The sequence below is a fragment of the Sminthopsis crassicaudata genome, chromosome 2, assembly GCF_048593235.1.
Source record: "Sminthopsis crassicaudata isolate SCR6 chromosome 2, ASM4859323v1, whole genome shotgun sequence".
NCBI classification, from domain to species: Eukaryota; Metazoa; Chordata; class Mammalia; order Dasyuromorphia; family Dasyuridae; genus Sminthopsis; species Sminthopsis crassicaudata.
In genome coordinates, this window is record NC_133618.1 from 39,971,238 (window position 1) to 39,985,197 (window position 13,960).

Here is a 13,960-nt window from a genome sequence, read left to right on the forward strand (position 1 = left end):
TTACTTGCCTTCCCTCTGTTTTTACAACTGTAAAATGGGGATAATAACAGTACCTACCTCAAAAGGTTAAGATGAGATATTTGTTGACCAGCAGGATGAATACAGAGAGGCTTGAAGAGACTTATATGAACTGATGCTGAGTGAAATGAGCAGAACCAGGAGATCATTATACACTTCAACAACGACACTGTATGAGGACGTATTCTGATGGAAGTGGAAATCTTCAACAAAGAGAAGATCTAATTCAGTTCCAATTGATCCATGATGGACAGAATCAGCTACACCCAGAGAAGGAACACTGGGAAATGAGTGTAAACTGCATTTTTGTTTTTCTTCCCAGGTTATTTTTACCTTCTGAATCCAATTCTTCCTGTGCAACAAGAAATTCAGTTCTGCACACATATATTGTATCTAGGATATACTGTAACATATCTAACATGTATGGGATTGCCTGCTGTAGGGGAGGGGGTGGAGGGAAGGAGAGGAAAAGTCGGAACAGATGTGAATGCAAGGGACAGTGCTGTAAAAATTACCCATGCATATGTATTGTCAAAAAAAAGTTATAATTAAAAAATAACACCAGAAAAAAAAAGATGAGATATTTGCTTCATAACTGCTTATTGCCTTCCTTTCCCCACTCTGGGATAACATCCACTTACTGCTCTGGGATTGAAATGAAGGAAATAATCAGCAGAAACAAAGTTAAGCAACACTAATACATGTTCTCAAAGCTTTCTTCCCTTCCTCCTCCCTCCCCCCAAAAAAGGCTGTGGGGAAATAAGAGCTATTGTAAAGCATTCTTCTCTGCTAAATTTTTTTATTAACGCTTTTTTGTTTTCAAAACATATGCATAGAGATTTTCAACATTCATCCTTGCAAAATCCTATGTTCCAAGTTTTTCTCCCTCCCTTCCCCCATCCCCTCCTCTAGACAGCAAGTAATCTTTCTATACAATTCTTCTCTACATATTTCCACATTTATCTTGCTGCACAAGAAAAATCAGATCAAAAAGGAAAAAAATGAGAAAGAAAACAAAATGCAAGCAAACAACAACAAAGAGAGTGAGAATGTGATGTTATGTTCCACACTCAGTTTCCGTGATTCTCTCTCTGGGTGTAGATGACTCTCTTCATCACTGAACAATTGGAACTAGTTTGAATCATCTCATTGTTGAAGAGAGACACGTCTATTAGAATTGATCATCAGATAGTCTTTCTGTTGTTGTGTACATTGTGCTCCTGGTTCTACTCACTTCACTTTCAGCTAAAAAATTTTTAAGGAAATAAAAAACTTTGTCTAATAAGATGGGTTAGGTGAAAAAAATTAATCTGGGTGATTTAGGATGATAGTTCCTAGTGCACCCCATAATTTCATAGATAAGGAAACAGTACACTTGTTAGCTAGGCCTCCCCCAACTCCTACACCAATGCTTTTTGCAAGGCCCACCACAAGGTATTAGCAAATATACATCTAGGTCGTGTACAACTTTAGGGAAGATGGGTGACATCTCTTAAGTCCCAGTTTCCCCATCTGTACGAGGAAATTTTAACTATGGCCCCTTCCACCTCATGCCCTATGATTTTATAAACCTAGACTTTATGGATGAGATGTGATAACCCCAAGAGGGTCAGGACCCATTGTGGACAAACCATCAGCCCACTAAGACAGTTAACATAGAGCTTGCCGGCCACCTGCTCTAATCTTTGTCTTTCTGCCCATTCAGGTTTTGACTGTGACACCTTGTTACAACATTACCCTGAAGCCCCAAGAAACCTCTAAAGTGGATATTATCTTCTCCCCCCATAAACGCGTCCCCCAGTTTAATGAGGAAGTAAACCTGGATTACTCGGGGTGCCTGCGTCCCCTGTTTCTCATCAATGGCTGCTGCCAAGCCCTGGAGATCACTCTGGACCCAGAACACATCCCCTTTGGGGCTGTGGTCTATCAGTCTCACGCGACGCGTCGGCTCCTCATGATGAACACTGGGGACATTGGAGCCAGGTAGGGGCTATGCAGCCAGGCTGTACCTCAGCAGCCTCCCGACTTTGTCTGGGAAAATGTCACTGCTCCAGGAGCAGTCATCCTCATCCCCCCATCAGGGTAGTAAGAGACCTGAATTTCCCATGGGCACCCCCACCCCTTACTGTTATGTGCCAGCAGCAGCTCTGCTTCTCTCACATCCTATCAAGTCTCTCCTATTTGTCAGTCAGTCTACAAACACTGACCACGCACCTGACCTGGTGTCTATATGGTCATTTGGACATACAGAGAAATATGTCCTCCTATGGGTCATTGGACTGCCACAGACTTGTGGTTCCTAGCTGAGAACCAGACTCTTGAGAGGGTGGATGAAAGGCAGTGACCATCCAGGAAGTCAGGCTGTTTCCCAGCTTACCCCATGAGTGTTTGGAGGGACTCTCACCTCCTGGAATGGGAAGCATGAGCCAGGAGCATCACACTCTAATTAATCATCACGTTCCTTCCATTTACTCCCTCTCAGTTCAGCTTCCCGAGAAGGGTGCTTGGTATTTATGTAGCCAGAACTATACACATACACACACACAAACACTACAAGGATGTGGATGTATACTGTGTCCTTGTACTTTTACCTGCAGAGTCCAGCATAAACTAGATAGAAATATCTGATTGAATGGATTGCTCTGCATAAAGAAGAGTTGCAATAGGGGAGATGATTGATACAAGCCATTAGCAGGAGTTTTATAGTTATATTTACTTATTATATTTTGTTAATATAAATATTATAAATTATAATATAAAATATAAATATTGCTATATTTATATTATACATATATTCTTATTTCTGGTGACAATAGAAATCCTCAATAACTCTCTGCTTTGTTAGGAGGAAGCTGAGAAATGTCTAGTCCAATCCTTTTACTGAATAGATGAGAAAATAGAAGTCCCAAAGGGGAATGGGATTTCCTCATTGACTCACAGTATGTTAGGGGAATAGATGGGACCAGCAGCCAGGACTTCCTCCATCATTCTTATCTGTCTCCTTCAAGTTTATTATCCAGAGTCAGGAGGAGGAATGAGACTCAGCTGAAAAATTGGATCCCTCCTGGCCGTGACTTAGCTCTGTGAAAGGAGCATGATCCCACATTATGCAGCTTCTTAACATTAGCATCTTTAATAGCTTCTTATTATTTAATAATTTATTAAAATCTATTTAATTAATTAATTAAATTTAATTAAAATTAAATAACAAATATATTATTAAAAATTTAATAATAACAAAATAAATCGGGGCTAATTTCAGAGAGAAGACACTAAGATGCAGGAGAACCCCAGAAGGTTCCCTGTAGGACGTGGACCACTGGATTTAATAGACAGTGGGTATACCTTTACAATTCTCTTTTTTTCTTTGTCTGAAAAGATTCCAGTGGGATTTTAAGAAATTTGCACCTAATTTCTCCATTACCCCAACCAAAGGCTACATCACCCCTGGGATGGAGGTGGCTTTTGAAGTGACCTATCGGCCTACAGAGCTGGGCAAGGAGAGCCTCTACAAAAACCTGCCCTGCACCATCCAGGGGAGCAAACCTCTCCTGCTCACCTTGTCTGGAGTCTGTGTGAGTGTGTCCGGAATAAAAGAGGTAAGTCTTTCCCAACCACAAACAGAAAAGCCCAGACTGAACAGCGTAATGAATACAGCAGAGCGCTTCATGTCCTCAGCGCAGTAGTGTGATGCTCTAACTGGCGCATTACTTGAAACCTGATTCACAGATTACCCAGTTAAGAGGCCCATGTGCTTGTCTGCTGCTAATTGTCACCTATTTCTGGTAGTCTAGGTAGCCCACAGGTGACCCTGGCTGAGCAGGAGAGCTGCCAAACACCACCACACACACAAGAGAAGTACTGGGGTTACAGGCCTTCCAGTGCCCACCACTGGAACGGAGTTCCCCCAATAGAATTTGGGATAGGCAGGATTGCCTGTCCCTGGAAAACCAGTGGAGTTAAGATAGATTAATAAACGACTGGCTCCAGGCACCACCAAAGGCCCTCTGCTAAGTCACAGAGAGATTGCCAGCCACGCCAAGCTGTGGAGCACAGCATGTACCATGAAGAAGTCACAGATGCTTGAAATGTTGAAGCGTGTATGAATACACATACAGATACAGAAATAGCTGTAGTCTTAGCAACTTATACAGGAAAATGCTCTCAAATAGCCTGTAATCTAATAAGATCAAAATGGGTAGACCATCATTTGTCAAACTTTTTGGTCTCAAGACTGCTCTACACTCATAAAAATTATTGAGGACCCCAAAGAGATTTTGTTTATGTGAATTATGGCACATCAGAAAATGGTCCTCAGGAGCATGATCAATTTATTAGTTAGGCTAACAGTAACCAGTAAGTTGGATTAATGGTTTCTCTCAATGACCAAATACGCCACCTTATGATTCTGGAGAGTTTCAGAGTTTGATAGGTTGGGAAGACAATACAAGGTAGACAGTATTATGGAAGTGAGGATGACCTGATTGGTTGGAAATTGGGAAGGAGAGGCTAGCAAGAACCCTCTCCTTCCCTGCTAGGACTAAGAAGTGCTGATTGAATCCAGCTACAAGGTTAAAGAGAGTGGACCAGACATCTTTGGATAGCAAACCAGATATCCTTGAAGGACAACTTGGTAGCAAAGATCCTGGACCAAAATCCCTTGTGTCCACCTACCTCCTTCGAGGGTGACAGATTTCCTTGACACAAAAATAGAACAGTGATTAACAAAAGAACTAGATTTCTAAAGTTAACTTATTACAAAGCAGTTGAATTTCTAAACTAAGTTCAGAGATAAAAGAATCATGACCTAATAGTTACAGGACTAATTTAGTTAACTTTTAAATAGGATCAGTTTTTAAAAAGAGGCAGAATCAATCTGATTATTTCAGTTATATCTATCAATACTTACCATTCGAGAAATTAAAACATAAAGTTGCATTATTTAATTCATTTAAATAACAGTAATAAACTCATTACATGTTACCATAAATAATGCATTCTTGTGAAAAATAGCTATTTTCTAAAGCCAAGAAAATGAAAAAGGTAGCGTTATTTTGTATTTCTTTGCATTGCTTGGAGATCTGCTGATGGCAATTATAAATATATTTTACATTGAAATAGTTTTTCACTTCAGTGGCAGACCCTTGTAAGGATTTCATCTCATGAGCACCCCAAAGCACTAAGGGCAAATGGAGCAAAAGTAGAATTCTGATTCATACACACAAGCAGCTTGAACCTGAGTTCCAGGAAGGCTTTGCAGAGAGGGAGTTAGGATGCGCCAGCCAACATTTCCCAGTGATTTCTCTCTCAACAAACTCACAAGATTACAAAGAAAACTACGGGGAGAAATTGTTCCACACATTTTGACATCAAGGAAAAACTAAAGAAGATCAGGGAGAGATTAGACAAAGTAAAGAATATGAAAAACTGTTTGAAAGATCATACAGGTCTCCCACTTCATCTTTTTACTTCCTTCAGGCCAAGAGAATGAAATACCATCCAAAGGACTCTGTTTATTTCCCTTCTAAAAAATGAGAAAACTATATCAAAAATACTATTGTTTCCTTAAATCCCAAAGAAAAAATATACACTAGACCAGAAAATCTGAAGGGTATTTTTCATTTTCCAGAATGATTGGTAGAATTTTCATAAATTTTCATAAAATTTTCATAAAATAAGAAAAAAATTCTCATTTCTTTAAATGAATTTAGACATTTTCCTCCCATTTCTGAACTCTAGAGGATATGGAAGTATTTTACCTCCATTTTACAGATAAGAAAACTGAGGCACAGAGAAGTTACAGAGGGTATGCCCTAGACCAACCAGCTACAGAGTATCAGCCAAGCTTTCTGATTCCCAGATGAGGGTTCTTCCCATGACTCAGTGCAAAAATTGTGATCAATAAATTGGAAAGTCCCTGACCCATTTATACCATAAAGCATTACTTCTTCCTTGGAATCCATCCAACTGGCCTACTGGTGCCCAAGCAGAACTTGTGGCAACTGAGAGACCTGCTGCTTGCATTGTGAAGTTTAGTTAGCACTTTCTACGGGATCCCCATTCCATAACGGGGTGCTCACCTCCCTCACATGCCCAGCACCTGACATAAGGCAGAGGACTTCCCACTGAGGCTAACTTGGGGTCCTCCTTGTTCCAGACGGTGAACTTTAGCTGTCAAGTGCGCTCCAAACAAACCCAGACCATTATGCTGTCTAATCGCACCAATCATACCTGGTATCTGCATCCCATCTTTGAAGGAGAGCACTGGGAAGGACCAGAGTTTCTCGTCCTGGAAGCCCATCAGCAAAACAGGCCCTATGAGATCACTTACAGGCCCCTCACCATGAATGCCGATAGTCGGAAGCATATGGTACGTGGTCTTGTGCATCTGCACCCCACTATCCCCAGTAGGTCAATTAATTCCTTTTTTGGGGGGTTTTACCCTTCTCCAATAACAGCAAGAAAATTTTGTAGCAGTGACTAGGTTCTCTGTTATTGGGTTCTCTAGTGTTTCTAGGACTAGGGGAATCCTAGCTCTGTTAAAGCTTCCCAAAAAGTTCTTTCTACTGGTTACTAATAGAGGGGCTTTGAGTTTATATCAAATAATATTGCTGCTTCTTCTCAGGGTTCAGTCTTCTTCCCGCTCCCTGATGGGACAGGCTGGCTGTATATTCTTCAAGGGACTGCTGAAGCTCCCAAAGCAGTAGCCAATATCTACCGGGAGGTGCCATGCAAAACACCCTATGTTGAGCTATTGCCTGTGGAAAACTGGCTGAACAAGGTGCAGAGGTGAGGTGATGGGGAGAGGGTGGGGGGTGTTTCTCAGATGGCCTAGCAAGGTTCTCCTGTCCATCGGAATCCAGAAAGCAGAGCCCGTGGTCAGCATGTCAGCCATACAAGCAGAGGGGATGACTGCAAGTTAAATACGTACACACACACACACACACACAATTACCTGAAAAGGCTATAGTTTGGGGAGGAAGAAATACAAATTTTTAATAAACACAAGAAAAGTCAGTCAGATTATAATAATAACAAACATTTATATAGCACTTTAAGGTTTGCAAGTGCTTTATAAATATCTCATTTTGTCCTCACAATAATCCTAGGAAGCAAAGCACTTTTACATAGTAAAAGTTTATGTCCATTTTACAGAAGAGAAAACTAAGGCAGGCAGTGGTGAAGTGATCACATAGCTGGAGTCTGAGGCTGAATTAATATTCAGGTCTTACTGACCCCTGACCCCCACACTCTATTCACCATACCACCCAGATCCCTCTCTTGTAATCAGAGGTGTTCTCAGCAAGACATTAAAATACAACTTTATGCCCATGAAATTGGGAGAAGGGGAAAATAGCCCCAAAATGATAAAATCCAATCTTGGCAGCTGCAAGGAAACAGGCATTTGATTATGCTGCCGGCAGGACTTTTTGAAGAATAGTCTAGGAGTATACAAGAAAAGGCAAAACACAATCACCCCCTTTAACCAACAGTTTCCACTGTTGGGACTTCTTGAATATGGTTATTAAAAAGAAATAGACCTACCTGTACAAAAATAAAAATTGCTGCTTTGTTTATTTATTTATGTTATACAGAGAATGTCTGAATACATAACAGCAGGTTAATGTATTTAATGCAACGGCTTTCTAAATGGCTCTAAAAATGACAGTGAACAAAGAGCAAGGAAAAAAAGTGAAATGATGTAAAGCAAGGTCAGCCAGATAAGGGAACGTCACGGGTCATGAGCCCTGTCACGGATAGAAAGTGGCGGGTCTTCCCCAAGGATCTCTGACCTCCTTCTGCGGCCCTTCCAACGTATGTTCTCACCCCTGGCAGTTGCTCAGGCCACTAAGTGGACTGCCAGGCCCAGCCTGGGAACCATTTCCTAGCTGGGGAAGGCACTTAGCGCTGTCTGCCTCTGTTCCCTCATTAGTGATGTGAGCTAAAGAAGGAAATGGCCAGCCACTCCAGAGTCTTTGCCCAGAATATCCCCCCAGGAGTCATGAAGAGTCAGACCTGACCCAACAGCAAGAACAAAGGGGGTCAGCACCTTTCTGTCCCACTCTCCAGCAGCCTAGGAGGAGAATGTCGTGTGATAGGAAGACGGCCAAATTTGGAGTCAGGGGGACTGAGTTCAAATGTGTGCCTTGTTCCTGGCTGCTGAAGGGACCCCAGAAGCTAACCTCTCGGGCCCTTAGTTTTTTTCTTGGGTACAAGGGCTTTTTACCCCTCTCCTTTGTGGTCTTCCCTTACATGTAGAATGGGGGGTCAAGCCAGATGCTTCCAAGGTCCGCTCCCTTGATCTCCAACAAACCCCAGCTCAGTCTCCATTTTGTTCCCCACTTCCTAGATTCCGTGTCATAGTGGACATGATTAAGCCAGAGAAGCAGGACCTGAGTATGACAATAAAAGGCCTTGATTACATCGACGTCCTGGCAGGATCCAAGAGAGACTACAAGTTGAACTTCTTTTCCTACAAAGAAGGGATATTCTCGGCAAAGGTAGGCAGAACACCAGCACTGTCTGGGGCTCTGGTCACTGGCTGTCTCCCCCTCCTACAGCCAGAGTCTGTCTGTCGATGGGGCTCAACACTGGCCATCCCCACAGATTAGCAAGGTATTCAAAATGGAGCCCGCTTTTATTAATAACTTTCATAGAGATAGAGATGATATATATAGGTCCGTATAAACAAAAGGGAGATGGGCAATTCCAATACTATATAAACTATTTGGAAAAAATAGAGGAAGAAGGAGTCTTATCAAATTCCTTTTATGACACAGATATGATGCTGATGCCTAAATCAGAAAGGGTCAAAATAGAGAAAGAAAATTATAGACCAGTCTCCCTAATGAATTAGAGTAAGTAATGAAGAAACAAATTTATCACTCTGCAGATGACATGATAGTATACTTAGAGAATCAACTAAAAAATTACTAGAATCAATTTAGCAACTTTAACAAAATTGTATAACATATATAACATATATTAAACCCACATAAATCATGAGCATTTCTATATGTTACCAACAAAATCCAATAGCAAAAGATAGAGAGAAGTCCCATTTAAAATAATTGTAGATAATATAAAGCATTTGGGAGTCTACCTGCCAAAACAAAGCCCAAAATTATTTTCAGACAAATCAAGTTAGAGCTAAGCAATTGGAAGAATATCAAGTCTTCATGGGTAGGCCGAGCTAATATAATAAAAATGACAATTCTATCTAAATTAATCAATTTAGTGGCATATCAATCAAATTGCCAAGAAATTACTTTATAGAGCTAGAAAAATAATAACAAAATTCATCTGGAAGGATAAAAGTTCAAAAATTTCAAGGGAATTAATTTTAAAATGCAAAGGAAGTTGACTTAGCTGTATTAGCCCTAAAACTATGTTATAAAGCAGTAATCATCAAAACCATTTGGTACTGGCTAAGAAATAAGTAGTGGGTCAAGTTAGGTTCACAAGACACAATAGTCAATGACTATAGTTTGATAAACCCAAAGACGCCTGCCTCTGGGATAAAAACTCACTATTTGACAAAAAAAAATTGCTGGTAAAACTGGAAAATAGTATGGCAGAAATTATTTATTGACCAACATTTAATATGTATATCCAGATAAGGTTGAAATGAAGAACAAGGGATGGTCTACCTGTCAGATCTGTGGTGAAGAGAGGAATTTATAGCCGAAGAAATACTAGTGAACACTATGAAATTCAAAAATGGACATAATTTTTATTGTGTTAAATTTAAAAGGTTTAATACAAATGAAACCAATTTAGCCAAAATTAAAAGAAGAAAGCTAGGGGTGAGAGGAGGAATTACTGATAAATACCTCATTTGTAAAATACATACAGAATTCACTCAAATTTATAAGAATACAAAAATCATTCCCAGATTGATAAGTGGTCAAAGGATAAGAACAATCAGTTTTCAGATGAAGAAATTAAAGCCATTTCTAGTCATATGAAAAAATATTCTAACTCGTTATTGAGTGAGGTGCCACTTCACATCTCTCAATTTAGCTAAAATGACAGGAAAACTAATGATAAATATTGGGGGGAAGATGTAGGAAAACTGGAACATTAATACATTGTTGGTGGAGTTGTGAAGTGATTGAACCATTCTGGAGAACAATTTGAAACTATATCCAACGGGCTATAAAACTGCATACTCTTTAATCCAGCTGTGTGTCATTAAAAAAAAAAAGGAAAAGGACCCACATGTGCAAAAATGTTTGTAGCCGCCCTTTTTGTAGTGGCAAAAAACTAGAAATTGAATGGACTTGGCACATAGTAGTCACTTTAATGTTTTTTATTAACTGACTCAATCTGTATGTCTGTATACATACACTCACATATATATGTATTTATGTATGTATGTACAAATAGTCTTTATGTTTGATTCTTAAAGTCTGCCCCTTCTTCCACTGATTTTGTATTAGTGGGAGAGTTTGCCCTAGGTTTAATAGGGAAGATGTTCCTTTGCAACTTTTATATCTACATTTAATTATTAAATGCATTTACTTTTGAAAAAAAGAAGAAGAAAAAGCCTTGTCAGAGCAGGACCAAGGTATAGCCTCTGACGATTGCTTTTAGCATGGGCATTCTCTCTATTCTTCCCATCTCTTCATTTGGATTTTTCCTCCCTTTGGCATCTGACACCCAAGAAAAGGGGACGATAGCTATGATCTTAATCCTTTCAGGCCTTCTCACTCACTTTCCTGCTCTGTCTCTGGACCACAGGTGATCTTCCGCAATGAGGTAACTGGCGAGTACCTGTTCTACTTGGTGTCTTTCAAAGTCCTCTCGGCTGGGATCATTAAGACAATCGACATGACTACCTTTGTTCGGCAGAGCACCTCGGCCTCCATCAAGGTGGAGAATCCTCTGCCTTATTCTGTTTTCTTCACCACAGACTGCCGCGTGCCTGATATCAGCATCCCCTCCCAGTTTGTGGTGCAAGCCAATTCGGAGGTACGGAGCATGATCGCATCTGATCCAGGACTGTCAGTGTCTGGGCTTTTTGTATGAGACATTATCATTCCCTAACTAGTTACAGTCTGGAATAATTCAAATAACAGTGGGTTCATTTTCTGAGAGTAAAAATGGACAGGAGATGAGGTTTTGACCATTTTGGGGGGGAAGTCTGTTTTTTTAGTATCAACTATTGGTGATATTCCAGGAATAAGCAAAGCTTCCATCAAGCAAGGTTTGGTGTCTTAAATTTAAAATACACATGGAATGAACTATTTGTCCAGTAGTATCTAAATTGCTAAGTCCCTAACTCAGGTCCTCAGCAGAATAAAAAAAAGGCAGAAGCATTTTATAAGATGAAGAGGTCATGGATACAGAAGCCTAAGATACCTTAGCTTGGGGGAGGGGGGGGAAAGGACTAAGTCATTGAGTCTGTAAGTCAATCCCAAGGAACAAATTGAATAAAATCATATCTTCATGGGCCTTGGGAGTTTTTTCAATCCTATGTTCTGCTTAACCAGAACTTCTTCTCCTTCAGGGTACGATATCATTTGACTTTCAACCTCTGAAAGCCGGGGAGACTGTTGGGCGACTGAATCTGCACCAGAGCGATCTGGGCACCTACCAATATGAACTCAATCTTAAGGCCCTGCCAGGCCGGCCTGAGAAGCCAGTCTACTTCCAGGTTCCCCTGGGGAGCAGCCAGGCCCTGAATGCTAAGTTCATTAACTACACCCGTCAGAAGACAGAATATGCATGTAAGGTGAGTGACTGGCCTATCTTCTTGGGGCCAAAGCTCAGGCTCCAAAAAATACACTATGGAGAATATAGAAGCCCGAGGAAGCTAAAACTCTACCATGCTCACTTAAGACTGATCTGGTGGAAAAAATGCCATGAGCCAGATCCACCTCTCCACAAACAACCCACAATTCATCTAGATCTACCAGTTTTTAGTGGTTATTATTAGTCATAACAGATTCAAGTTCACTGCCTAGAGAGTAAACTTTATTGACTGAGACCAGGTGTTATAGCCATTTCTGGATAAGTAAAAATAAAAGTAATGAGTAAAGATAAATAAAATTTAAATTGCTACCCAGTCAGAATAAAAAATAAAAGCAGACAACCAATGGGAAATCTCCATCACCAGCTTCCTTTTCCCTTTCTTCTAGGCCAGAAGGGTCAAACTCTTATAAAAATTAGGGCCATTAATCTCTACAGAAGGAATCCCTGCAAGCTACAGACTGATTTAGAGAACCACATGTTGAGACTGTTTTATTGAAATTTTATTTATTTTTTAAATATTTCCATTTTAATCTGATTTGGAGTTAGGGCTGTGAAATTAATTAGGGTTGTGTGGCTATGAAGTTGGCCACATATTTGATATCTCAACTCTGTCACATTTTGAAATTAGGCCATCCTGGAGACTTGTCACATTTAAAATTCATATGGTTTGAAACAAAATCCACCAAAAGCAAATATAGAACAAATTCAGATGATACCAAGTCACAAGGTAGTTCACCCCTACTTCTTTTCACCATCCCACGAACAATGGAAAGATTAATTTACTCTATAGACAAATGCGCACTGGATCTCTAAGAGGAATCAACTCTTGAGTAGTTTTGGGATAGTAGCATCAAAACGTGTTCTCTTGAATCAACTCAGTGAGGGATCTCTGAGAATGGATATGCCCTCCCCATCTTAGTGTATTATTTTTCAACCTACACATTTGCCAAGACTTTCTCTCTGATTCTGGGTCTTCTACACACTCCCATTTCAGACTGACAACCAAGATTTCCATGTGGAGAAGATTGTCTATGCAGCCCCAGGTGGCCAAGGAGGAACTGAAGTCAGTGTGGAAGTCAACTTTGAGCCCAGCCAGCTCGGTGAAATGAGAGGCAACCTCTATGTCTCCTCTCCCATAGGAGGGGAGTACGTTATCCCACTCATTGGACTGGCTCAGTACCCCAAACCTCAGGGGCCCATCCAAATCAAAGCAGGTTCCAGCACAGTCATCCCCTTCAAAAATGTATTCTACCACCAGATGACCTATTCCATCATTGTGGAGAGCCCATCCTTCTCTGTCAAAGCCGTTGATACCGTGCGCTCTAAGAAAATCAACAACATCACCATCTCCTTTGAAGGCAACACTTCAGGCCACAAAACCCCCATCACCTCAAAGCTCATTGTTTCCTGCCTTGGTGGCACTGGCAATGAAGCAGGAATCAAATGGATCTATTATCTGAAAGGGATCACCCCATAGAATTAATCAGGAGTCAATTGCTTGTAAACTTAACTAAAACCCTTTTCCTTTTGGAATCATAAGTATTTTCTAAACTCTATAGTCAAGATTTCTTAGACCACTCCCTCCCTAAAGTCCATCCTCCACATAGTCACTTCTTCCTAAAGCCCCGGGCTCTTGTCAGGTAAGAAAATCGGGGGGAAATAAAGCCCTCTTAAAACTCATCAGTTGTTGACCAAATTCACCAGGGATTTATAGATTATCCCTGTAAGGTTTTTCCTCACACAGAATAATAGAAGTTAGGAAGTATAAATGAACATATCATAATCTCATTTGGGGGGTACATCAGCCCATATCAAATATAGTATATACTCACAGTCATATAAAGGTCTATTTTGTGGGGTTTTTTTTTAATTTTAAATGATTTGGTTATTTATTAATTAAAGACTTTTTTATAGATTTCTGAAAATTTCCTCTCCCCACCAAATCCAACTATCCAATAAAGATCTCAATTATTAAGAAAACATTGTGTTACAAGTAATCTATAATTTTCCACTTTGTAGGATATCACATCACTCAGCATTCTAAGTGGCCATCAGATGGTATCTTTGTGCCAGTGCTATGTCTAGACACAGCATAAATCCAAAAAATGGCCAGTTTATTAAAAGAGGAATAAGTCAACATTGGCCCAACCTTCAAGTGATGGTGTTTTGATGGGAGGGGGAATTG

At 40.3% G+C, this 13,960-nt stretch overlaps 1 protein-coding gene across 1 annotated transcript in view; it reads left to right on the forward strand.

Moving 5' to 3' along the window:
- The window catches only part of HYDIN (HYDIN axonemal central pair apparatus protein), a 414,007-nt gene extending 400,252 nt beyond the window's left edge, over positions 1-13,755 (forward strand). The window contains 8 exon segments of the mRNA XM_074285934.1: positions 1,724-2,001; positions 3,398-3,617; positions 6,176-6,388; positions 6,644-6,807; positions 8,369-8,519; positions 10,762-10,992; positions 11,531-11,755; positions 12,770-13,755. Of these exon segments, the coding sequence (XP_074142035.1) occupies positions 1,724-2,001; positions 3,398-3,617; positions 6,176-6,388; positions 6,644-6,807; positions 8,369-8,519; positions 10,762-10,992; positions 11,531-11,755; positions 12,770-13,252 (1,965 nt within the window). The 3' untranslated portion in view covers positions 13,253-13,755.
- Positions 13,756-13,960: the final 205 nt, after the last annotated feature.